This window comes from Oscarella lobularis, chromosome 17, assembly GCF_947507565.1.
Source record: "Oscarella lobularis chromosome 17, ooOscLobu1.1, whole genome shotgun sequence".
Classification (NCBI taxonomy): Eukaryota; Metazoa; Porifera; class Homoscleromorpha; order Homosclerophorida; family Oscarellidae; genus Oscarella; species Oscarella lobularis.
This window is the reverse complement of record NC_089191.1, coordinates 2,012,178-2,034,226: the sequence shown is the minus strand read 5'-3', so window position 1 is coordinate 2,034,226 and position 22,049 is coordinate 2,012,178. Positions and strand designations below refer to the sequence as shown.

The following is a 22,049-nucleotide window of genomic DNA, read 5'->3' as shown; positions in this document are numbered from 1 at the left end:
AACACAGACGCGCTTCATTTCGGCTTTTTTTGGTAAGTACGTAGTTGTTTTGAACGGATACTGGCTTTGTTTCTCTAGGTTTCGCTTTGCTATACGATACTGTGTCAGTTGGAGGTGTGACTTTATATCTCGTACTTTTTTACGACCTCTTGCTTCGACTTGCACTGTAATTGTTTCTTTTTCGCGTTCACTTTTTTCCGTTCTGTAGTTAGAATAGGTTTTAGGCGTAATAGTAGTAGTGAAGAAAAAATTAATAAATAAAGATGTATCCGGGAAACCTTGCTCACTTGCAGAATTGTACACTTTCCCAGCATCCAAGACCTACCAGGAACGTGAACCTTTTGAGAAATATCTTTTCCTGTGACTAGTTATTGCTTTATTTACGTTAGACCTTGTTCTTCTTCCCTACTGAATATCCATGTTATATTACCTAATTATTTTGACATCGTGTCGTTATCCGGGTAATGGTCATCGAAAGGTCAAACTTTTCACTGACTTTTTTCGCAAGACACGTTTCGACTATACCGGGATATCGTTTAAGGAGAGTACATCTGCTCGTCTTTGAGAAAAAAGCTTAAAAGGTCCTGGTACAGTTAGAACGAGTTCCTTTTGTGGAACAAGCACCCCTTGGTGTCATCCCTTAGGCAATTGACTCACGGAAACCTCCTTAGGCCAATGAGGTGAAAGAGGCCTTACCTCTATAGCAGTGGCCGATAGAGTTGGCTTCCCCACTATCGCGCAATATGTACAATATATTGGATCAATTCGAGCAATAATAAGAAAAAAAACGATTGAAGGATTGCTACCGGTTACTCACCCATGTCCAGTGAAGAAAGCGTTCGTATGTCTTTCAGCGCGGATAATTAGACGTCTGTCAATGTTAGGTGATGGTTGACTGTAGCTTGAGATTGCAAAAGCGAAGCTGAAGAACCGATATAAGACGCTGGGCAGCATAATAGCGTAAACAACGGCAAGATATTCGTCGTCGTCTAGCAAACCACTTGGCGAAGATCTAAGAGAAAAATAATGCCAAAATTGTAGATACATTTTCAGAGGTTCTCTGACGTGGGAGTGACGATGCATTTTGAAATTATATTCGAATCTTTGTCTTTGATTTGAGCGCGGTACAACTTTGTTGAATGGCGTTGAAAAGATGTTATCTCTTCAGTGACTGGCATAAATGTCGTCCTCAACGTCGTAGCCGAGCCCCAAGTCAAGAACAGACGGTTCGTTCTCGAACATCAATATAAACTGTGACCGCGTCGCCAACGGCACCCATGTCGTCCGTCCCTGTGGCTCTGATAGTTCTCGTGACGGGACGATTGAATACCTTCGTCCAGTTCATGAAAAGACGTCATTGTCGTGCAATCACCAGACACAAAATACTTTGACTTCGCCATTTGGCTTTTCGACGGAGAGGGATACGGCGATGCCATCAGCGGCGACGGTAGACACGTGACGACAGAGCGACCAGATCAATGAAAAAACGACTTCTATCAAACAAAGGCTCTGTCAGCTGTTGACTTAGTGCAATTGTGGCTTGTATACGTCTTTGGCAGACGCGATCGTCGAAAAAAGAAACCTGCAACATAAGCAAAAGATCATTATAATATAATTCGCAGACGGAATATATGCTGCAGCATCTTTTGCGTAAGCGCTTCTCGGCAATTTTAGACACAGAAACGGGTGTCGGCCGAAGTCGAAAAAAGAGGCGTTGCCGCGACTCGCGAAACCAGTCAGAATGCCGGCGAAAGAAGGTTTCAGCACAATGGGACAACATCGGGAGAGAGAGCGAACAGGTTGCGGCGCTTTGCAAGCGTAATCGGTCGCCAGAAAGACTCGAAACGATGAGGGGCGGAGACTCAACATTTCGGAATCGCGTCCGTTCGCAATTTCGCCGCTTGCGACAGGCGTCGCGAAGGCTGACGAACGCTGTTCGACACATCGTACGCGAAAACGGTGGTCGGAAAGGGTCGAAAATGGGGTGGGTGGGGTATTCGCGCCGCGACGCGAGAACTGTCTGGAATATTCGATATCTCACCTCTTTCGATGTGTTCGAATATTCGCGAGGATGATCAATTGTTGTTGGAGACTTCGAAGAGCGACGTCAACGCGACTGCGTAATTGCTTTTCGTCATGGCGACAAATTGCAATTAATGACGCCGTCGCTCGGAAACGCCCCCGCTATCTACTGCGCGATCGACGCGTTCGCACCCGAAATGGGCCCCGACGGGCGAACGGGGCTGATGGCTTGACTGTTTGAGGCCTTCGCCGCGCCTCGGAGGCGGCGATTTGCCCCGCGGCGCCCTAGCTAGCGGCTTTCGGGCGATCGACGCCCCTCGATCGATAGGGCTCCCGATTCGCCGAAAAGTAAGTCAAGCACAACTTAGCGAGGCGATGTGCACGGAAGTTCGCCGCATAAAAACGCATTTTCGCTTTATAGTATCTGTAGATAGATAGATAGATAGATAGATAGATAGATAAACCGTTGTTGGCCTCACGTTTTAATTAATTAATTAGACTCTGCCGTTGTGTGTAACCAGCTGACGAATGTAACCAGCTCACGGATGTAACGAGCTGACGGATATAACCAGCTGACGGATGTAACCAGCTCACGGATGTAACCAGCTCACGGATATAACCAGCTGACGGATGTAACCAGCTGACTAAGGGTCTTTTCCGTCGCTTCCGCTCACACACTCTGACCTCGCAGTTCGACCACTTTTCGAATACTATATGAATTTCGAATACTATAAGGATGCTAAGAAACTTTTGTCAAAAGTATCGCAGCTACTCTCCGCTCCAAATCGTTGAAAGTGACTTTGGGCCGACTACTGAAAGCTAATTACGCATGTTTTGTTGTTGACTCCGACGTTTTCAGTTTGAGCGACGATGGGTCACACGTATTTGATTCAAGTTGAGAGGTATTCATTTGGCTGCCATTTAGATAACATCAAAAAATACAGCGACCTTTAGAGTTCTCATCGCCGGCTGACGCCGTCTCAAATGCACCAATAATTCAATTAATATAATGTTCTCTTTGCGTCATTACGTTTCCGGACTACCACCTACTTAAAGGAAGAGTTTCGTTGCAGACAAGCCATTCTCTCAATTTCCCTGAGCTCGAACGATCATGCAGACACTGTTCCTTACAGGGTATACAGCTCATCTGCGATTGAATACGGTGACTTTGTTATTGTTTCTTCAGTGTTTTTCTTTTGACTCAATTCAGCCTCTCAGCTACCGAAGGATATGCTCCTGGTACGTGTTTGCGATCAGTTATACAAACTGTTACTCAATCGAATCTATTACTCTAGGAACGTGCAGGATTTTTTCGGATCCCTTTGTGAATGATTTCAACGGTAGACGACAAACCACCCCAAATAGGCCGCAGACGCTGACACTTTCCGAATACACTAACAGGTGGAAAGTTGAAGGAATAGTGAGTTACAGCAGTCAGCACCATGCAAATATCCTACAAGATGTAGTCATCACGCTATTTGATATCGACGATAACACAATCATTTCAATAGACAGCAAAAAGAATGTGAAGGTGAGTAAATAAATAAACTTATCATCTCTCATGCAGGGGCAATCTATCGAGAACTCGAATTTATATTCAGATCTCGGCCAAAGGAGACGCTCAGAATGTCGTCACCGTTCCATACGTTCACGTGTCGAGAAAAGGGATGGGATTCAGAATTTTTGTTGGCGATCCTGGTGTCAATGAAGACATCGGAATTTTTGTTCTATTAGACAATGAAGTCTCAATTGTTTGGTACAACAGTCTGTCGAATTCTGACTACTCCGCCGTCCGCATCAACGTTTCAAGCAAGTACATGGGAAGAGATCTCAAAGGAGTTTGCGGAATATACAATGCAATAACGGAAGGGGTTGGGGTAAGGTCGGAATTGTAGGCGATTTCAAATTTCCTCCAAACTTTGAAAACAATGCAGTGTCTTGTTTGTCTTGTTGTTGTTTTTGCGTTCTTTTTCTATTGTCCAAATGCATTGTTAGCATCCGATATGCATCAGCGATGTTTGATGGCAGCAGCAACTTGATTGTTGTTAACGCGTATACTTCTATACCTATCCTGGTTGCTAACAGTCCGTGAGAAGCACTAGCGTACTGTACGGCAGGTATATCCTGGGCCAGACCAAAATCAGGAATTAAACAATGAGAATTCCGACTCACCCCTGAGTTTAGTGGCGATGGGAGAAATTCAGAAAGAAACTCATAGGGGTAAGAACCGCTTGAGAAAATTTGCAACAGACCAACCAAAGTCGAGACCGTCAAATATTTTGCCCATTTAGTAAAAGTGACAGGTAAGATACTAAGCCATGATAAATAGGCTCAATCCAATCCAATACCCCTTTGAAGCTAGATGACTCTTTTGCAATACATGTTTACAAATGTCGCTCAATGATGCTAGGTCAGCATCGCGATTGTGACATTTACTCCGAGCGTCTTCTTGCAATGCAATCTTATTGCCGTTCTTAGTCAAAAAATAGCAGGCTTTCGTGAAGGAGACTTCATCTTTTTTGCATCGATTGCCAGAGGGTGGTGCCGCTTTTCGGCAAAGTTCGTAGTCAAAATCGCCTAAATACAATATGAAGTACAAAGAGGGAAGGCATACGTTATGCACAATAAAAACAGCAAAAAAAGCTCACCTTAGATTAATTGCATGTGGACACTAAAGAAACTCCATAAGACTGTGAACACAATGTGAGAAAGAAAGAAAGGGAGCCTCACCAACAAAGAGACCCATAATACTTCTGCTATAGCTTCAACAGCGTAAAGGCTCGCAAAGGTTTTTCTCTCTATCTCTGCAAAAATTATACAAAAGATGCCTTGACTTTCATCACTACTACAATAAACTATGCTGGTTATACGATTTTCCTCAAACAGAGTTGCAAACGAAGTATTAGTCTTTGCTTGAAAGCGAACTAGTGAGGAAAGGTGCAGCCCTCGATCTCTCGTCTTGTCTGACTGATGAGTTAGTACAAAAAGGGATAAATGTCGCGTGATGCCAGGCAGAGCTTTGTACCGTTCGATCCAACCTTTACAAATGTTTTCTCTACTTAGATAGGGAGTCCAGCTAGAGGTTTTCATATTCATCGAAGTCCATGACGGCATGAGAGAAAGAATATATTTATGGAAGGGTGAGAAGTTTTTGGCTGCTTGAAAATATTCAACGCTGAATAAGACAGTTTCGCTTTTTGACGTAAACAATATGTTTATGTGAAAAGCCTACATGAAATGAAGTCTTTCACTTCCGTGGGGGAGGGAATGAACGTTTGTAGCCGGATGGATACCTTTAGGGTGAGCGGGCAAAAATTTCAATACGGTGTACTCTATCACTTCCTTTTACATGCCAATGATAGAGGTCGTTTTACAGCAGCGTTGTCTAAATTAATAATGATTTTGCATCAGAAGAAATTTTGATTAGGATTTTTTTAAACCAGTGCAGCATCAAACTGCAATTTCTCCCACTTGTAAAAATGATCTTGGGGAGAAGGACGATCGAACGTCTGTATGACAGAAAGGAGAAAACGGGGAGAGGCCCCTTTAGGGTTCAGCATCACTGGGGCCACGGGACTTTTTCTCGCAGCGGGCGTTCTGAACATCGCTCGATCGCAATAATCCAGTAATATGGAGACTAACCTTTTGGCTTCGCTTTGTGCAACGAAGTAACAAATTCGGATCGCGACGCACCAGAGACGGGCTTCGAAAGTGTGACGGATAAATTCGTCTCTAGAGCGATGGGGAACCCCTGAGACTCGCCGACGGTACTGTCGAAATATAGGCCTTTAGGGTAACGTCAAACACAATAATGAAGAGGAGTCTCGAGCTTTACGTTACGCTTCGCAACGCGAAAATCTGTTCGCGATACCCCTTAGGAAGCCTCACCTTTCGTAAAAGCGCCAGCCTGTAGAAAAACTGCTTGGGAAAGCCCCTGCACAAAGCCGAAGCGAGCGTCGTGAAAAATTCAGTCAAAAGGTTTGTTTTTCTCAGAGCATTACCCGGATAAAGACAAGGGAAATGAATGTGCATTTCTCTCTCTAATATCTATGGTTGTACAGTGAGAATTTTACGCGATTTAGACGAACGAATATCCCTACGCGTTCAAAAATTAAGATTGATCGAACTGCGCTGGAATCGACGTCGAAGAGGCTCAGACAGTTTATATGCACGCTTTCGAAGCGAAACGCAGGTGAGCGAGCGCATCTCTCTCGATTCCACGAGAAACTGCAACACAACTGTTGCTCTCTGCTTCGACTATGAGCCCCAAAACTGTCCTTGCCCGAATCTACAGGTCGAAATCACGAGTCCTTTATTTCTGTACGACTCGATCGAGTTGGCCGCGTTTCTTTCGAAAGGCGAACTCGATCGAAAGAGTTGGAGCGTTTCTGGTCGCCTTTCGTCCCGCTTTCCTCGCGTTTCATGGAGATTCGTGAACGAAACGGTGACGTCACACGTAGGCCATCTTGGCCATGCACGCGTGCACGTGCTCGTCTCTTGTTCCCCTTTTCTTTTGGGACAAACGCTGCACGCGCGTGATCGCTCCAATTATGACCTTTTTTGGTTACGCGTAGAGGTGCAAAAAGCAACGCTCTCTCGCGTGACGCCGTTTGCGATTTATACACTCGACGTCCAATCAGCGAAGAGTTTGCGTCACGGATCGTGCGCGAGTACATGAAGTCGTGCACGGTGCTCTCCCTCTTTACGTAACCCCGTCGCTTGAGAACTCGCTCGTACCTAACGTATTCTCGTACCTAACGCATTCTCGCCCAGTAACCGAATTTATCATTTCTCTTTCGAGGCTCGTCTCTCCTCCGTCGTAAGTCGAGTTCCTTTCTCCGGTGATCGAGGAGGACCTAAGAGGTTGTTCTTTATGTGACTGGAAGTATACGTGCGAACGATATTTACAACGGTCGCAGCGAGCAATAATCCCGTGGCCCTAGTGATAGTGAATCCTCAAAGGTGGCCTCACCAATTTTTCAGTTATCATTGGCTATCAACCTCATTTCCTGGAGATCTGCCGTGAATTATAACATGTATTGCTACGGCTAAAAATTTGCCTTGTCGTACAGCTCATTCTTGCCTCTCTCTCAGTTGCTCACTAAATTAATTAATTAGAAACGGTTCCTATGCGTCACAGGGTTAGGGCTTCACCGCCATTCCAAGTGGCGGAGCAGATTTTCATCGCGAAGCGAGCCAATGACGACGGGCAGACGAATCACTCGCGTACTCTTCCTACCTCTCACGACTCAACGCCACCTAGCACAGTCTGCTCAGTCAACGGCCAAGTGGGCGTGGCTATTCTGAGCGAAGACTTGGCACGCCCACTTGTTTCAGACAACGAAAAGTATTACAAGCAAAACAAGCAGAATTACGTAAAAAATTCCTTCGTCTGTTTCTCTCGTAGTGCGTTTTCGCAAAGGTAACGTAAGGGTCGAAAATGGGGTGGGTGCGGTCTTCGCGCCGCGACGCGAGAACTGTCTGGAATCTCACCTCGTTCGATGTGTTCGAATATTCGCGAGATGATCAATTGTTGTTGGAGAGAAGGGCGACGTCAACGCGACTGCGCAATTGCTTTTCGTCATGGCGACAAATTGCAATTAATGACGCCGTCGCTCGGAAACGCCCCCGCTATCTACTGCGATCGACGCGTTCGCACCCGAAATGGGCCCCGATGGGCGAACGGGGCCGATGGCTTGACTGTTTGAAGCCTTCGCCGCGCCTCGGAGGCGGCGATTTGCTCCGCGGCGCCCTCGCTAGCGGCTTTCGGGCGATCGACGCCCCTCGATCGATAGGGCTCCCGATTCGCCGAAAAGTAAGTCAAGCACAACTTTGCGAGGCGATGTGCACGGGAGTTCGCCGCATAAAAACGCATTTTCGCTTTATAGTATCTGTAGATAAACCTTTGTTGGCCTCACGTTTTAATTAATTAATTAATTAGAATCTGACGTTGGTGAGAAAACCCTCTCCCACTTTAGTGTAACCAGCTGACGAATGTAACCAGCTCACGGAAGTAACGAGCTGACGGATATAACCAGCTCACGGATGTAACCAGCTCACGGACGTAACCAGCTGACTAAGGGTCATTTCCGTCGCTTCCTCTCACACACTCTGACCTCGCAGTTCGACCACTTTTCGAATACTATATGAATTTCGAATACTATAAGGATGCTAAGAAACTTTTGTCAAAACTACTCTCCGTTCCAAATCGTTGAAAGTGACTTTGGGCCGACTGCTGAAAGCCAATTATGCATGTTTTTTGTTGACTCCGACGTTTTCAGTTTGAGCGACGATGGGTCACACGTATTTGATTCAAGTTGAGAGGTATTCATTTGGCTGCCATTTAGATAACATCAAAAAATACAGCGACCTTTAGAGTTCTCATCGCCGGCTGACGCCGTCTCAAATGCACCAATAATTCAATTAATATAATGTTCTCTTTGCGTCATTACGTTTCAGGACTACCACCTACTTAAAGGAAGAGATTCGTTGCAGACAAGCCATTCTCTCAATTTCCCTGAGCTCGAACGATCATGCAGACACTGTTCCTTACAGGGTATACAGCTCATCTGCGATTGAATACGGTTGACTTTGTTATTGTTTCTTCAGTGTTTTTCTTTTGACTCAATTCAGCCTCTCAGCTACCGAAGGATATGCTCCTGGTACGTGTTTGCGATCAGTTATACAAACTGTTACTCAATCGAATCTATTACTCTAGGAACGTGCAGGATTTTTTCGGATCCCTTTGTGAATGATTTCAACGGTAGACGACAAATCACCCCAAATAGGCCGCAGACGCTGACACTTTCCGAATACCCTAAAAGGTGGAAAGTTGAAGGAATAGTGAGTTACAGCAATCAGCACCATGCAAATATCCTACAAGATGTAGTCATCACGCTATTTGATATCACAATCATTTCAATAGACAGCAAAAAGAATGTGAAGGTGAGTAAATAAGTAATCTTATCATCTCTCATGCAGGGGCAATCTATCGAGGACTCGAATTTATATTCAGATCTCGGCCAAAGGAGAAGCTCAGAATGTCGTCACCGTTCCATACGTTCACGTGTCGAGAAAAGGGATGGGATTCAGAATTTTTGTTGGCGATCCTGGTATCAATGAAGACATCGGAATTTTTGTTCTATTAGACAATGATGTCTCAATTGTTTGGTACAACAGTCTGTCGAATTCTGACTACTCCGCCGTCCGCATCAACGTTTCAAGCAAGTACATGGGAAGAGATCTCAAAGGAGTTTGCGGAATATACAATGCAATAACGGAAGGGGTTGGGGTAAGGTCGGAATTGTAGGCGATTTCAAATTTCCTCCAAACTTTGAAAACAATGCAGTGTCTTGTTTGTCTTGTTGTTGTTTTTGCGTTCTTTTTCTATTGTCCAAATGCATTGTTAGCATCCGATATGCATCAGCGATGTTTGATGGCAGCAGCAACTTGATTGTTGTTGACGCGTATACTTCTATACCTATCCTGGTTGCTAACAGTCCGTGAGAAGCACTAGCGTACTGTACTGCAGGTATATCCTGGGCAAGACCAAAATCAGGAATTAAACAATGAGAATTCCGACTCACCACTGAGTTTAGTGGCGATGGGAGAAATTCAGAAAGAAACTCATAGGGGTAAGAACAGCTTGAGAAAATTTGCAACAGACCAACCAAAGTCGAGACCGTCAAATATTTTGCCCATTTAGTAAAACTGACAGGTAAGATATTTTGCCATGAAAAACTGCTTGACGTATCATTCTAAATCAGCCCAATCCAATACAATAACCCTTTGAAGCTAGATGATTCTTTTGCAAGAAATGTTTACTAATGTCGCTCAATGATGCTAGGTCAGCATCGCGATTGTGACATTTACTCCGAGCGTCTTCTTGCAATGCAATCTTATTGCCGGTCTTAGTCAAAAAGTAGCAGGCTTTCGTGAAGGAGACTTCATCTTCTTTGCATCGATTTTGAGAGGGTGGTGCCGCTTTTCGGCAAAGTTCGTAGTCAAAATCGCCTAAATACACAATGAAGTACAAAGAGGAAAGGCATACGTTATGCACAATAAAAACAGCAAAAGAAGCTCACCTTAGGTTAATTGCATGGGGACACTAAAGAAACTCCATAAGACTGTGAACACAATGTGAGAAAGAAAGGGAGCCTCACCAACAACGAGACCCATAATACTTCTGCTATAGCTTCAACAGCGTAAAGGCTCGCAAAGGTTTATCTCTCTATCTCTGCAAAAATTATACAAAAGATGCCTTGACTTTCATCACTACTACAATAAACTATGCTGGTTATACGATTTTCCTCAAACAGAGTTGCAAACGAAGTATTAGTCTTTGCTTGAAAGCGAACTAGTGAGGAAAGGTGCAGCCCTCGATCTCTCGTCTTGTCTGACTGATGAGTTAATACAAAAAGGGATAAATGTCGCGTGATGCCAGGCAGGGCTTTGTACCGTTCGATCCAACCTTTACAAATGTTTTCTCTACTTAGATAGGGAGTCCAGCTAGAGGTTTTCATATTCATCGAAGTCCATGACGGCATGAGAGAAAGAATATATTTATGGAAGCGTGAGAAGTTTTTGGCTGCTTGAAAATATTCAACGCTGAATAAGACAGTTTCGCTTTTTGACGTAAACAATATGTTTATGTGAAAAGCCTACATGAAATGAAGTCTTTCACTTCCGTAGGGGAGGGAATGAACGGTTGTAGCCGGATGGATACCTTTAGGGTGAGCGGGCAAAAATTTCAATACGGTGTTCTCTATCACTTCCTTTTACATGCCAATGATAGAGGTCGTTTTACAGCAGCGTTGTCTAAATTAAAAATGATTTTGCATCAGAAGAAATTTTGATTAGGATTTTTCTAAACCAGTGCAGCATCAAACTGCAATTTCTCCCACTTGTAAAAATGATCTTGGGGAGAAGGACGATCGAAAGTCTGTATGACAGAAAGGAGAGAACGGGGAGAGGCCCCTTTAGGGTTCAGCATCACTGGGGCCACGGTAGCCTCGCAAGCCAGGCTCTCCCGTAGTGAAGCGCGCTTTAGCGCGTCCACTACAGGGAGAGCCTGGGCGCACTCGTCTGCGTCATAGGCCATGTGACCACCCGACTTTCCACGTGACCATTTCGAAGTGGTCAGAGCAGGTCAGAGCCTTATTTATACAAGTTCTTCGAGTGGTTAAGATTAGACCTGCACTTTAGTAAATGCTTGCATGACTAGTAACGAGATGTCTGCCTGTTTTCTACGTCAGTCAGAGGCTATTTCGGATCCTGTGGGATGTCCTCAAAATGGTCACGTGGAAAGTCGGGTGGTCACATGGCCTATGACGCAGACGAGTGCGCCCAGGCTCTCCCTGTAGTGGACGCGCTAAAGCGCGCTTCACTACGGGAGAGCCTGGCTTGGGAGGCTAGGGCCACGGGACTTTTGCTCGCAGCGGGCGTTGTGAACATCGCTCGATCGCAATAATCCAGTAATATGGAGACTAACCTTTTGGCTTCGCTTTGTGCAACGAAGTAACAAATTCGGATCGCGACGCACCAGAGACGGGCTTCGAAAGTGTGACGGATAAATTCGTCTCTAAAGCGATGGGGAACCCCTGAGACTCGCCGACGGCACTGTCGAAATATAGGCCTTTAGGGTAACGTCAAACACAATAATGAAGAGGAGTCTCGAGCTTTACGTTACGCTTCGCAACGCGAAAATCTGTTCGCGATACCCCTTAGGAAGCCTCACCTTTCGTAAAAGCGCCAGCCTGTAGAAAAACTGCTTGGGAAAGCCCATGCACAAAGCCGAAGAGAGCGTCGTGAAAAATTCAGTCAAAAGGTTTGTTTTTCTGAGAGCATTACCCGGATAAAGACAAGGGAAATGAATGTTCATTTCTCTCTCTAATATCTATGGTTGTACAGTGAGAATTTTACGCGATTTAGACGAACGAATATCCCTACGCGTTCAAAAATTAAGATTGATCGAACTGCGCTGGAATCGACGTCGAAGAGGCTCAGACAGTTTATATGCACTCTTTCGAAGCGAAACGAAGGTGAGCGAGCGCATCTCTCTCGATTCCACGAGAAACTGCAACACAACTGTTGCTCTCTGCTTCGACTATGAGCCCCAAAACTGTCCTTGCCCGAATCTACAGGTCGAAATCACGAGTCCTTTATTTCACTACGACTCGATCGAGTTCGCCGCGTTTCTTTCGAAAGGCGAACTCGATCGAAAGAGTTGGAGCGTTTCTGGTCGCCTTTCGTCCCGCTTTCCTCGCGTTTCATGGAGATTCGTGAACGAAACGGTGACGTCACACGTAGGCCATCTTGGCTATGCACGCGTGCACGTGCTCGTCTCTTGTTCCCCTTTTCTTTTGGGACAAACGCTGCACGCGCGTGATCGCTCCAATTATGACCTTTTTTGGTTACGCGTAGAGGTGCAAAAAGCAACGCTCTCTCGCGTGACGCCGTTTGCGATTTATACACTCGACGTCCAATCAGCGAAGAGTTTGCGTCACGGATCGTGCGCGAGTACATAAAGTCGTGCACGGTGCTCTCCCTCTTTACGTAACCCCGTCGCTTGAGAACTCGCTCGTACCTAACGTATTCTCGTACCTAACGCATTCTCGCCCAGTAACCGAATTTATCATTTCTCTTTCGAGGCTCGTCTCTCCTCCGTCGTAAGTCGAGTTCCTTTCTCCGGTGATCGAGGAGGACCTAAGAGGTTGTTCTTTATGTGACTGGAAGTATACGTGCGAACGATATTTACAACGGTCGCAGCGAGCAATAATCTCGTGGCCCTAGTGATAGTGAATCCTCAAAGGTGGCCTCACCAATTTTTCAGTTATCATTGGCTATCAACCTCATTTCCTGGAGATCTGCCGTGAATTATAACATGTATTGCTACGGCTAAAAATTTGCCTTGTCGTACAGCTCATTCTTGCCTCTCTCTCAGTTGCTCACTAAATTAATTAATTAGAAACGGTTCCTGTGCGTCACAAGGTTAGGGCTTCAACGCCATTCCAAGTGGCGGAGCAGATTTTCATCGCGAAGCGAGCCAATGACGACGGGCAGACGAATCACTCGCGTACTCTTCCTACCTCTCACGACTCAACGCCACCTAGCACAGTCTGCTCAGTCAACGGCCAAGTGGGCGTGGCTATTCTGAGCGAAGACTTGGCACGCCCACTTGTTTCAGACAACGAAAAGTATTACAAGCAAAACAAGCAGAATTAGGTAAAAAATTCCTTCGTCTGTTTCTCTCGTAGTGCGTTTTCGCAAAGGTAACGTAAGGGTCGAAAATGGGGTGGGTGCGGTCTTCGCGCCGCGACGCGAGAACTGTCTGGAATCTCACCTCGTTCGATGTGTTCGAATATTCGCGAGATGATCAATTGTTGTTGGAGAGAAGGGCGACGTCAACGCGACTGCGCAATTGCTTTTCGTCATGGCGACAAATTGCAATTAATGACGCCGTCGCTCGGAAACGCCCCCGCTATCTACTGCGATCGACGCGTTCGCACCCGAAATGGGCCCCGATGGGCGAACGGGGCCGATGGCTTGACTGTTTGAAGCCTTCGCCGCGCCTCGGAGGCGGCGATTTGCTCCGCGGCGCCCTCGCTAGCGGCTTTCGGGCGATCGACGCCCCTCGATCGATAGGGCTCCCGATTCGCCGAAAAGTAAGTCAAGCACAACTTTGCGAGGCGATGTGCACGGGAGTTCGCCGCATAAAAACGCATTTTCGCTTTATAGTATCTGTAGATAGACCGTTGTTGGCCTCACGTTTTAATTAATTAATTAATTAGAATCGGACGTTGGTGAGAAAATCCTCTTCCACTTTAGTGTATCCAGCTGACGAATGTAACCAGCTCACGGATGTAACGAGCTGACGGATTAAACCAGCTCACGGATGTAACCAGCTCACGGATATAACCTGCTGACGGATGTAACCAGCTGACGGATGTAACGAGCTGACTAAGGGTCATTTCCGTCGCTTCCTCTCACACACTCTGACCTCGCAGTTCGACCACTTTTCGAATACTATATGAATTTCGAATACTATAAGGATGCTAAGAAACTTTTGTCAAAAGTATCGCAGCTACTCTCCGCTCCAAATCGTTGAAAGTGACTTTGGGCCGACTGCTGAAAGCTAATTATGCATGTTTTTTGTTGACTCCGACGTTTTCAGTTTAAGCGACGATGGGTCACACGTATTTGATTCAAGTTGAGAGGTATTCATTTGGCTGCCATTTAGATAACATCAAAAAATACAGCGACCTTTAGAGTTCTCATCGCCGGCTGACGCCGTCTCAAATGCACCAATAATTCAATTAATATAATGTTCTCTTTGCATCATTACGTTTCCGGACTACCACCTACTTAAAGGAAGAGTTTCGTTGCAGACAAGCCATTCTCTCAATTTCCCTGAGCTCGAACGATCATGCAGACACTGTTCCTTACAGGGTATACAGCTCATCTGCGATTGAATACGGTTGACTTTGTTATTGTTTCTTCAGTGTTTTTCTTTTGACTCAATTCAGCCTCTCAGCTACCGAAGGATATGCTCCTGGTACGTGTTTGCGATCAGTTATACAAACTGTTACTCAATCGAATCTATTACTCTAGGAACGTGCAGGATTTTTTCGGATCCCTTTGTGAATGATTTCAACGGTAGACGACAAACCACCCCAAATAGGCCGCAGACGCTGACACTTTCCGAATACACTAACAGGTGGAAAGTTGAAGGAGTAGTGAGTTACAGCAATCAGCACCATGCAAATATCCTACAAGATGTAGTCATCACGCTATTTGATATCGACGATAACACAATCATTTCAATAGACAGCAAAAAGAATGTGAAGGTGAGTAAATAAATAAACTTATCATCTCTCATGCAGGGGCAATCTATCGAGAAATCGAATTTATATTCAGATCTCGGCCAAAGGAGACGCTCAGAATGTCGTCACCGTTCCATACGTTCACGTGTCGAGAAAAGGGATGGGATTCAGAATTTTTGTTGGCGATCCTGGTGTCAATGAAGACATCGGAATTTTTGTTCTATTAGACAATGAAGTCTCAATTGTTTGGTACAACAGTCTGTCGAATTCTGACTACTCCGCCGTCCGCATCAACGTTTCAAGCAAGTACATGGGAAGAGATCTCAAAGGAGTTTGCGGAATATACAATGCAATAACGGAAGGGGTTGGGGTAAGGTCGGAATTGTAGGCGATTTCAAATTTCCTCCAAACTTTGAAAACAATGCAGTGTCTTGTTTGTCTTGTTGTTGTTTTTGCGTTCTTTTTCTATTGTCCAAATGCATTGTTAGCATCCGATATGCATCAGCGATGTTTGATGGCAGCAGCAACTTGATTGTTGTTGACGCGTATACTTCTATACCTATCCTGGTTGCTAACAGTCCGTGAGAAGCACTAGCGTACTGTACGGCAGGTATATCCTGGGCTAGACCAAAATCAGGAATTAAACAATGAGAATTCCGACTCACCGCTGAGTTTAGTGGCGATGGGAGAAATTCAGAAAGAAACTCATAGGGGTAAGAACCGCTTGAGAAAATTTGCAACAGACCAACCAAAGTCGAGACCGTCAAATATTTTGCCCATTTAGTAAAAGTGACAGGTAAGATATTAAGCCATGATAAATCAGCCCAATCCAATCCAATACCCCTTTGAAGCTAGATGATTCTTTTGCAATATATGTTTACTAATGTCGCTCAATGATGCTAGGTCAGCATCGCGATTGTGACATTTACTCCGAGCGTCTTCTTGCAATGCAATCTTATTGCCGTTCTTAGTCAAAAAATAGCAGGCTTTCGTGAAGGAGACTTCATCTTTTTTGCATCGATTGCCAGAGGGTGGTGCCGCTTTTCGGCAAAGTTCGTAGTCAAAATCGCCTAAATACGCAATGAAGTACAAAGAGAGAAGGCATACGTTATGCACAATAAAAACAGCAAAAGAAGCTCACCTTAGGTTAATTGCATGTGGACACTAAAGAAACTCCATAGGACTGTGGACACAATGTGAGAAAGAGAGAAAGGGAGCCTCACCAACAACGAGACCCATAATACTTCTGCTATAGCTTCAACAGCGTAAAGGCTCGCAAAGGTTTTTCTCTCTATCTCTGCAAAAATTATACAAAAGATGCCTTGACTTTCATCACTACTACAATAAACTATGCTGGTTATACGATTTTCCTCAAACAGAGTTGCAAACGAAGTATTAGTCTTTGCTTGAAAGCGAACTAGTGAGGAAAGGTGCAGCCCTCGATCTCTCGTCTTGTCTGACTGATGAGTTAGTACAAAAAGGGATAAATGTCGCGTGATGCCAGGACTTAGATAGGGAGTCCAGCTAGAGGTTTTCATATTCATCGAAGTCCATGACGGCATGAGAGAAAGAATATATTTATGGAAGGGTGAGAAGTTTTTGGCTGCTTGAAAATATTCAACGCTGAATAAGACAGTTTCGCTTTTTGACGTAAACAATATGTTTATGTGAAAAGCCTATATGAAATGAAATCTTTCACTTCCGTGGGGGAGGGAATGAACGTTCGTAGCCGGATGGATACCTTTAGGGTGAGAGGGCAAAAATTTCAATACGGCGTTCTCTATCACTTCCTTTTACATGCCAATGATAGAGGTCGTTTTACAGCAGCGTTGTCTAAATTAATAATGATTTTGCATCAGAAGAAATTTTGATTAGGATTTTTCTAAACCAGGGCAGCATCAAACTGCAATTTCTCCCACTTATAAAAATCATCTTGGAGAGAAGGACGATTGAACGTCTGTATGACAGCAATGAGAAAACGGAGTGAGGCCCCTTTAGGGTTCAGCATCACTGGGGCCACGGGACTTTTGCTCGCAGCGGGCGTTGTGAACATCGCTCGATCGCAATAATCCAGTAATATGGAGACTAACCTTTTGGCTTCGCTTTGTGCAACGAAGTAACAAATTCGGATCGCGACGCACCAGAGACGGGCTTCGAAACGGTGACGGATAAATTCGTCTCTAGAGCGATGGGGAACCCCTGAGACTCGCCGACTGCACTGTCGAAATATAGGCCTTTAGGGTAACGTCAAACACAATAATGAAGAGGCGTCTCGAGCATTACGTTACGCTTCGCAACGCGAAAATCTGTTCGCGACACCCCTTAGGAAGCCTCACCTTTCGTAAAAGCGCCAGCCTGTAGAAAAAGTGCTTGGGAAAGCCCATGCACAAGGCCGAAGCGAGCGTCGCGAAAAATTCGGTCAAAAGGTTTGTTTTTCTGAGAGCATTACCCGGATAAAGACAAGAGGAATGAATGTGCATTGACACGTGGAGTGTGAGTTCGATATCATGATGATACTTGCCCATAATTAACTAAAATTTTCCTGCACTTTTGTTCTTAATGTTCACACGATTCTTTGAACTGATGACTGCATTTAGGAAAGAGACTTCATAATTAAACAAATCAGCAAAAAGACGACATACAGTCATAACAATAAAATCTAGGGCGCGATCGGATAATTCTCGACATCCGGGATAGACTTAACGTATCACGTGAGTGAGGTATCGACTATCGACTGAAAGTCTAAGCTGGATTCGACTCGTTGTCCACCAGTTTGTTCAAGACGACAGAGATCTTAGAGTACGTCGTGCTCTCTCAAGACCACGTAAAGCGAGTTGCAGACCTCATAGCCCAGAACATATCCTCATCAGGAGGCGAGCCAATGGCAACGGGAAGACGAATTACTCCCGAACTCGTCCTACCGTTATCACGACTCCACGCCGAACGAAGCGTACCGTAGTTTACTTTTCGTACCAAAAAAGCGTCCTACAAATCTACAATGAAGTAATCGTAGAAACGTGACGTCACATTTGATGTGGCAATCTAAATGTATTTACCGGTTCAAGGTTGACGTTATTACCGTCAAAAATTTTGAACGGTTGTAATAGGAATATATGGAATCAATAATACTTTATATACCCGTTCATTAAGTGATCCTCCTAATATGGTCAATAAACTAAGGCAGTCATCCGTTCCAAAGAATCGAGTAAACTAGAGGAACAATATAGTGTACCAGACGTCAGAAAATGTTCTTCCAGGGCAAGTATAGCGAGGATACGCTCCACGTGCACGGATGTGTATATTTATTCTTCGTGTCGTTATCCGGGAAATAGTCGAAGAAAACCAAAGCTTTCGACTGAAGTTTTTCGCAAGACGCGCTTCGGTCAGGAGAATAGGTTTTACAAAGCGGTTTCCCTAAGCGCTGGCGCTTTTACGAAAAGGTGAGGCTCTCTTAGGGGTCCCGCGAACAAATTTTCGCATTGCGAAGCGTAACGCAATGGTCGCGACGCGTCTTCATAATTCTGTTTAACATTACACGGAAGGCCTTCATTTTGACATAGCGGTGGAAGCGTCTCAGTGGTTCCCCGTCGCCCTAGAGGCAAATTTATCCGACGCCCTTTCGAAGCCCGTCTCTCGTGCGTCGCAAGTCGAATTCTTTACTCCCTCGCACGAAGTAAAGCTAAAAGATTAGTCTGCCTATGCCTGGAATCATGCGAGCGCGCAATGTTCGCAACGGCCTCTGCGACCAAAAGTTCCGTGGCCCTAGTGATACTGAATCCCAAAAGGGGCCTCACCTCGTTTTCTTTTTGGGGTCATAGAGACGTTCATTAGTCATGTGGCTGGAAGACAGTTTGAAGAAGGCTATGCGGCGTCAAACTAAGGGACGTGTCTCGTCTCTCAAGCTCCTGCCGTGTGTCATAAGCCGCGTGTCTATAAGACGGTCGAAAAATAGTCGAAAAATGGTCAAGCTGAGTGAATGCTAATTAATAACTCACTGAAAAAGAAAGATTTAGAAGATGGCCTCTTATCAGGCCGGTGAACTAGACGAGGGTAAAATACTATGTCGTTCCTGACCAGAGTTAGCGTTTCCTAGTTGGGATCAGCCTGAGCTATGCGTATCGAAGGACGACAGCGCATGCGAGAATATTCGTGCATTGATTCATTGGCTGGTGAATCTGGTGATGGGTGCATGTCCTACCCAAGTCAATCATATCCCCCGAAAATTATTCATGACTGATATTCAGGCGGTAACTTGAGTCGAGACGCTCAGTAAGGTGCTATATCGCCAATTTTGGTCTCCGGAGGACGCAGCTCTCAAACTCTTCTAGATCGAGAAAGAGAACCAAATGTTTCTAAGCTGCTTTTTGCAAGAAACGCCGAAGTCCGTGTTCACAAGGACGGGCTCTTAATAGGAGTTGTATATATAGACAATACCCCGTGACGGATCGAGACCTAGTACCTTAGGTCGTCTTTGCTAGCCCAGTGCTTGTCACTGGATATGTCTAACCCCGTACGGGAACACGATCGCAGCGTCGCGAAAACTAGTTTGCGAGAGGCAAACGCTTACTTTACGTGTAGAAAAGAGGTCTCGCATGTTACTGAAGAGTAATATGTAGCGTCCAACGGATAAAGGATCGCTGCGCAAGGTTCAGATTCAAAACACATCCGGCTAAAAAGTCTACATCGTGTAATATTGGTCTTAGTCATCCCTACCTATCTGTCAATATAGAGATTGCTATCTAGGCGTACTTACGTGGGGGGTCGAGTGTCATCTCTACACGGGAGCTGCGGGACGCTTTGCCAGCTTTACCTCCTGGTAAAGGCTACATGCACCATAGATACTGTATGTGTATTTTATACTCTATGCCCCCAGTTCAAGCGAGTAAAGCCATGTTTCATGCTTCCAAAGGCGCAGAGAAAGCTTATAAACAGAAGGCTTCTCCGAAACTTTAAATTTTCGGCCAAAGCATACAGAAAAGGGTCTCACGTAACAGACAGTATAGAGAGAGTCGATATCGATTCGATATAGAGTCGATATAGAGTGGATCAGAACAGGGTCTCACGTAACAGACCTTTTTCTTTCTAAAACAAGGGACAACAACCCGCTACTGAACACAATTCATGACACTAAACACTTAACAGACATTCATTCTAAAAAAACAATGAACAAACAACCCACAACTGAACACTAAGAGACGTTGAAATGTTTGCTAGTTTGGACGAACCTTCATTTCGGTAAACTTCAGTGAATCACGATCCCCTTTCCATTTACTCCAGGCGACACCATCAGCTTCAGAGCCTATGGGAACTTTCGAGTAATATTTTCCGTTCAGATTCGAATAGTAACAGTTATTATACCACCAAGCACCCTTATGTCTTACGGCACATTCCTGCATTGGGCCTGAATCGATTGTGCTAAAAGGCTGCTCATTGTGCATTGGTATCAAAGAGTCACCAGCATCGCCAAAATACGACCCAACTTTGAGAACATACCCTGATTCTTCGTTTCCCACTTGAAATGTTTCATACTGAGCATACCTACTCTTGCCATAAAAGTCTGACAAGTCAACTCGAAGTTCTTGTGGAGACTTGGTCAGTCTACTAATTTTGTCCAAACCAAGCCAGAACTCTTTGTCCAAATCGCCGAATCCTTTTTTGTACTCCATCCTCCCTCGAAGGAAATTGACAGACCCGTCTTCCCGTCTTTGAAACACGGCCCAACCTCCGCCATCAGTTTCCATGTCACAATACACGTCAAAAGGGTCGTAACCGTCTTTTGGATCAATAGTATATACGCCACTTTTGTCGAAACCTTTGTCGAGAGTCGCTTTGCACGAGCTTTGAGGATTTCTAGGTCTGCTAGTGCATATAGTCAGATTGCACGTTCGCTCTTTAATAAGGTTAGGGCAGTCGTTTGGATCAAAAAAGCTGATTATTTTTCTTTCTTGTGTGCTGTTCTTGCAAGTCTACGTTAATGCATTGAAGAAAAGTGCCCAATAGACATTTATACCTCTTACCTTTGGAAAGCATTTACTCCATTCGCTCCATAAAGTGACTCTGCAAGACAACCCTAGAAGTGTGCATGTATTGTTTAATTTCTCAATGTTGCGGCTTGCTCTATACCTGGATCCTACAAAACAAAATCAGTCAACAGAAGACTAAACCCAAACTGGTATTATAATATACCGGACAGTCTTGACTGGAGCATTCAAAGATGAAACAGAGCAAAAGAAATGCCGCGGCAATTAGTAGCCAGTTCACCTAAAAACTTATCTTCTTAAAAACATTTTTTTTCGCCTTAGAACGTAAACTGTGAAATTAAGTAGCAACTCTTTCGTTGCTTCGAACACATGCAAATAAATTGACTGTGGCGTTACCCAAAGATCAAAGTCCGTGCTGTCAGTACTTAGCTTTGTACAACTTGCAGGCTTCATGCAGCTAGAAGACGGACTTGATAAGCTTACTTTCATGCTCATAATCCTAGCTGAAGAAACGCAAGCAGTTCACAACGGCGGGTCAAACAATGATCTTTTCTGTATGCCTCGACTCCTTTTATTGAGAGTGGCCTAGAGCAGGTGGCAGACAGGAATAGAACTGTTGAATACATCATTTTTTCAAAGTCTTCTATATATATATGCATGACTTGCAACTCATGCATGGCCAGAATTATGTACACTAACTAGGTGTGTGTTGTCGCAGTCATGCATAAGGCTCATATGCCAGAAATCTTGCGGATTCCTTTTTGGCTACAAAGTCTGTTCCTTGAACAACGTTCGATGTCGCGAGGTGAAAAGCGCAGCATTGCAATAACATAGAAAGACTCTGAATGAGAACAAAGAGCAACGGTCTTGCTTTTCACGCTACTTAATTGATTTTACGTCTAGTCGCATGTAGCAAATAAACAGCGTTCACGCTTTAGTGCTGATACAATTGGTGTCATGACATTTATTACTAAACGTCAGGCAGCAGGGCGAGCATCCTTCGACACCTCTTAGTCGGCGACATGACGAATCTTTTCCTTTTTCTTCAGTGAGAGGCCGCTTTGCGGACACTGTAGCGCGTACGAAATTCGCCGACCGTTGTTGTAAGGAACGACTAGTTTTAGTTTTCTTTCAGAGAGGCGTGCAATTACGCTGCCCAATGTTCCTCATCGACGAGAACGCGTATAGCTACGTCTTCCCTGCATGACCGCTACCGTCTTTGCCA

General features: G+C 44.8%; 4 protein-coding genes and 4 long non-coding RNA genes across 20 annotated transcripts; 3 read left to right on the top strand and 5 right to left on the bottom strand.

Moving 5' to 3' along the window:
- Nucleotides 1–732: 732 nt before the first annotated feature.
- On the bottom strand, nucleotides 733–7,538 carry LOC136197110 (uncharacterized). 2 transcript variants are annotated; one of them, XR_010672429.1, is made up of 3 exons: nucleotides 7,516–7,538; nucleotides 1,066–1,582; nucleotides 733–1,012 (listed from the first exon to the last, which is right to left on the bottom strand). It is a non-coding gene; the product is annotated as an uncharacterized lncRNA (long non-coding RNA). The 2 variants fall into 2 exon arrangements; XR_010672428.1 differs by lacking the exon at nucleotides 7,516–7,538 and adding an exon at nucleotides 2,042–2,172.
- On the top strand, nucleotides 3,014–4,024 carry LOC136197102 (uncharacterized). Its single transcript, XM_065986820.1, has 4 exons — nucleotides 3,014–3,156; nucleotides 3,209–3,261; nucleotides 3,318–3,553; nucleotides 3,624–4,024. The coding sequence occupies exons 1-4, from the start codon at nucleotides 3,134–3,136 to the stop codon at nucleotides 3,915–3,917; spliced, it is 606 nt and encodes a 201-aa protein (XP_065842892.1). The 5' UTR covers nucleotides 3,014–3,133; the 3' UTR covers nucleotides 3,918–4,024.
- Nucleotides 3,209–6,255, bottom strand: LOC136197109 (uncharacterized). Of its 6 annotated transcripts, none has more exons than XR_010672425.1 (7): nucleotides 5,911–6,255; nucleotides 5,665–5,792; nucleotides 5,255–5,619; nucleotides 4,893–5,197; nucleotides 4,671–4,826; nucleotides 4,195–4,599; nucleotides 3,209–4,146 (listed from the first exon to the last, which is right to left on the bottom strand). It is a non-coding gene; the product is annotated as an uncharacterized lncRNA (long non-coding RNA). The 6 variants fall into 6 exon arrangements; XR_010672426.1 differs by having other exon boundaries at nucleotides 4,671–5,197; nucleotides 5,255–5,407; nucleotides 5,463–5,619; XR_010672423.1 differs by having other exon boundaries at nucleotides 4,671–4,693; nucleotides 4,753–5,197; nucleotides 5,911–6,254.
- LOC136197105 (uncharacterized) lies at nucleotides 6,074–9,475 on the top strand. Of its 2 annotated transcripts, XR_010672405.1 has the most exons (8): nucleotides 6,074–7,058; nucleotides 7,117–7,369; nucleotides 7,430–7,837; nucleotides 8,001–8,346; nucleotides 8,399–8,578; nucleotides 8,632–8,684; nucleotides 8,741–8,967; nucleotides 9,038–9,475. XR_010672405.1 is itself a non-coding variant. In XM_065986822.1 (5 exons), exons 2-5 carry the CDS (start codon nucleotides 8,556–8,558, stop codon nucleotides 9,329–9,331), a joined length of 597 nt encoding a protein of 198 aa, XP_065842894.1. In that variant the 5' UTR covers nucleotides 8,119–8,346; nucleotides 8,399–8,555; the 3' UTR covers nucleotides 9,332–9,438. The 2 variants fall into 2 exon arrangements, 1 of the variants encoding a protein (XP_065842894.1); XM_065986822.1 differs by lacking the exons at nucleotides 6,074–7,058; nucleotides 7,117–7,369; nucleotides 7,430–7,837 and having other exon boundaries at nucleotides 8,119–8,346; nucleotides 9,038–9,438.
- Nucleotides 8,438–11,833, bottom strand: LOC136197111 (uncharacterized). 3 transcript variants are annotated; one of them, XR_010672431.1, is made up of 5 exons: nucleotides 11,706–11,833; nucleotides 11,513–11,656; nucleotides 10,748–10,839; nucleotides 9,609–10,682; nucleotides 8,438–9,560 (listed from the first exon to the last, which is right to left on the bottom strand). It is a non-coding gene; the product is annotated as an uncharacterized lncRNA (long non-coding RNA). The 3 variants fall into 3 exon arrangements; XR_010672430.1 differs by having other exon boundaries at nucleotides 11,513–11,640; nucleotides 11,759–11,831; XR_010672432.1 differs by lacking the exons at nucleotides 11,513–11,656; nucleotides 11,706–11,833 and adding an exon at nucleotides 10,895–10,965.
- Nucleotides 11,834–14,348: 2,515 nt separating this feature from the next.
- On the top strand, nucleotides 14,349–15,338 carry LOC136197104 (uncharacterized). Its single transcript, XM_065986821.1, has 4 exons — nucleotides 14,349–14,469; nucleotides 14,523–14,575; nucleotides 14,632–14,867; nucleotides 14,938–15,338. The coding sequence occupies exons 1-4, from the start codon at nucleotides 14,447–14,449 to the stop codon at nucleotides 15,229–15,231; spliced, it is 606 nt and encodes a 201-aa protein (XP_065842893.1). The 5' UTR covers nucleotides 14,349–14,446; the 3' UTR covers nucleotides 15,232–15,338.
- On the bottom strand, nucleotides 14,909–17,280 carry LOC136197113 (uncharacterized). 4 transcript variants are annotated; one of them, XR_010672436.1, is made up of 6 exons: nucleotides 17,180–17,280; nucleotides 16,585–17,061; nucleotides 16,207–16,519; nucleotides 16,067–16,140; nucleotides 15,985–16,007; nucleotides 14,909–15,913 (listed from the first exon to the last, which is right to left on the bottom strand). It is a non-coding gene; the product is annotated as an uncharacterized lncRNA (long non-coding RNA). The 4 variants fall into 4 exon arrangements; XR_010672437.1 differs by having other exon boundaries at nucleotides 16,067–16,519; nucleotides 16,585–16,676; nucleotides 16,732–17,061; XR_010672434.1 differs by having other exon boundaries at nucleotides 16,067–16,519.
- Nucleotides 17,281–20,053: 2,773 nt separating this feature from the next.
- On the bottom strand, nucleotides 20,054–21,313 carry LOC136197601 (techylectin-like protein). The gene is made up of 4 exons (XM_065987396.1): nucleotides 21,308–21,313; nucleotides 20,967–20,973; nucleotides 20,861–20,913; nucleotides 20,054–20,809 (listed from the first exon to the last, which is right to left on the bottom strand). The coding sequence occupies exons 1-4, from the start codon at nucleotides 21,311–21,313 to the stop codon at nucleotides 20,054–20,056; spliced, it is 822 nt and encodes a 273-aa protein (XP_065843468.1).
- Nucleotides 21,314–22,049: the final 736 nt, after the last annotated feature.

Coding starts and splice junctions, on each gene's coding strand:
- LOC136197105 (XM_065986822.1), top strand. CDS start 8,556: ATGCAGACACTGTTCCTTACAGG. Junction 8,579..8,631: donor CAGACACTGTTCCTTACAGG/GTATACAGCTCA, acceptor TTGTTTCTTCAG/TGTTTTTCTTTTGACTCAAT. Junction 8,685..8,740: donor TACCGAAGGATATGCTCCTG/GTACGTGTTTGC, acceptor CTATTACTCTAG/GAACGTGCAGGATTTTTTCG.
- LOC136197601 (XM_065987396.1), bottom strand. Junction 20,810..20,860: donor GGAGTAAATGCTTTCCAAAG/GTAAGAGGTATA, acceptor GCATTAACGTAG/ACTTGCAAGAACAGCACACA.
- LOC136197102 (XM_065986820.1), top strand. CDS start 3,134: ATGCAGACACTGTTCCTTACAGG. Junction 3,157..3,208: donor CAGACACTGTTCCTTACAGG/GTATACAGCTCA, acceptor TTGTTTCTTCAG/TGTTTTTCTTTTGACTCAAT. Junction 3,554..3,623: donor ACAGCAAAAAGAATGTGAAG/GTGAGTAAATAA, acceptor ATTTATATTCAG/ATCTCGGCCAAAGGAGACGC.
- LOC136197104 (XM_065986821.1), top strand. CDS start 14,447: ATGCAGACACTGTTCCTTACAGG. Junction 14,470..14,522: donor CAGACACTGTTCCTTACAGG/GTATACAGCTCA, acceptor TTGTTTCTTCAG/TGTTTTTCTTTTGACTCAAT. Junction 14,576..14,631: donor TACCGAAGGATATGCTCCTG/GTACGTGTTTGC, acceptor CTATTACTCTAG/GAACGTGCAGGATTTTTTCG.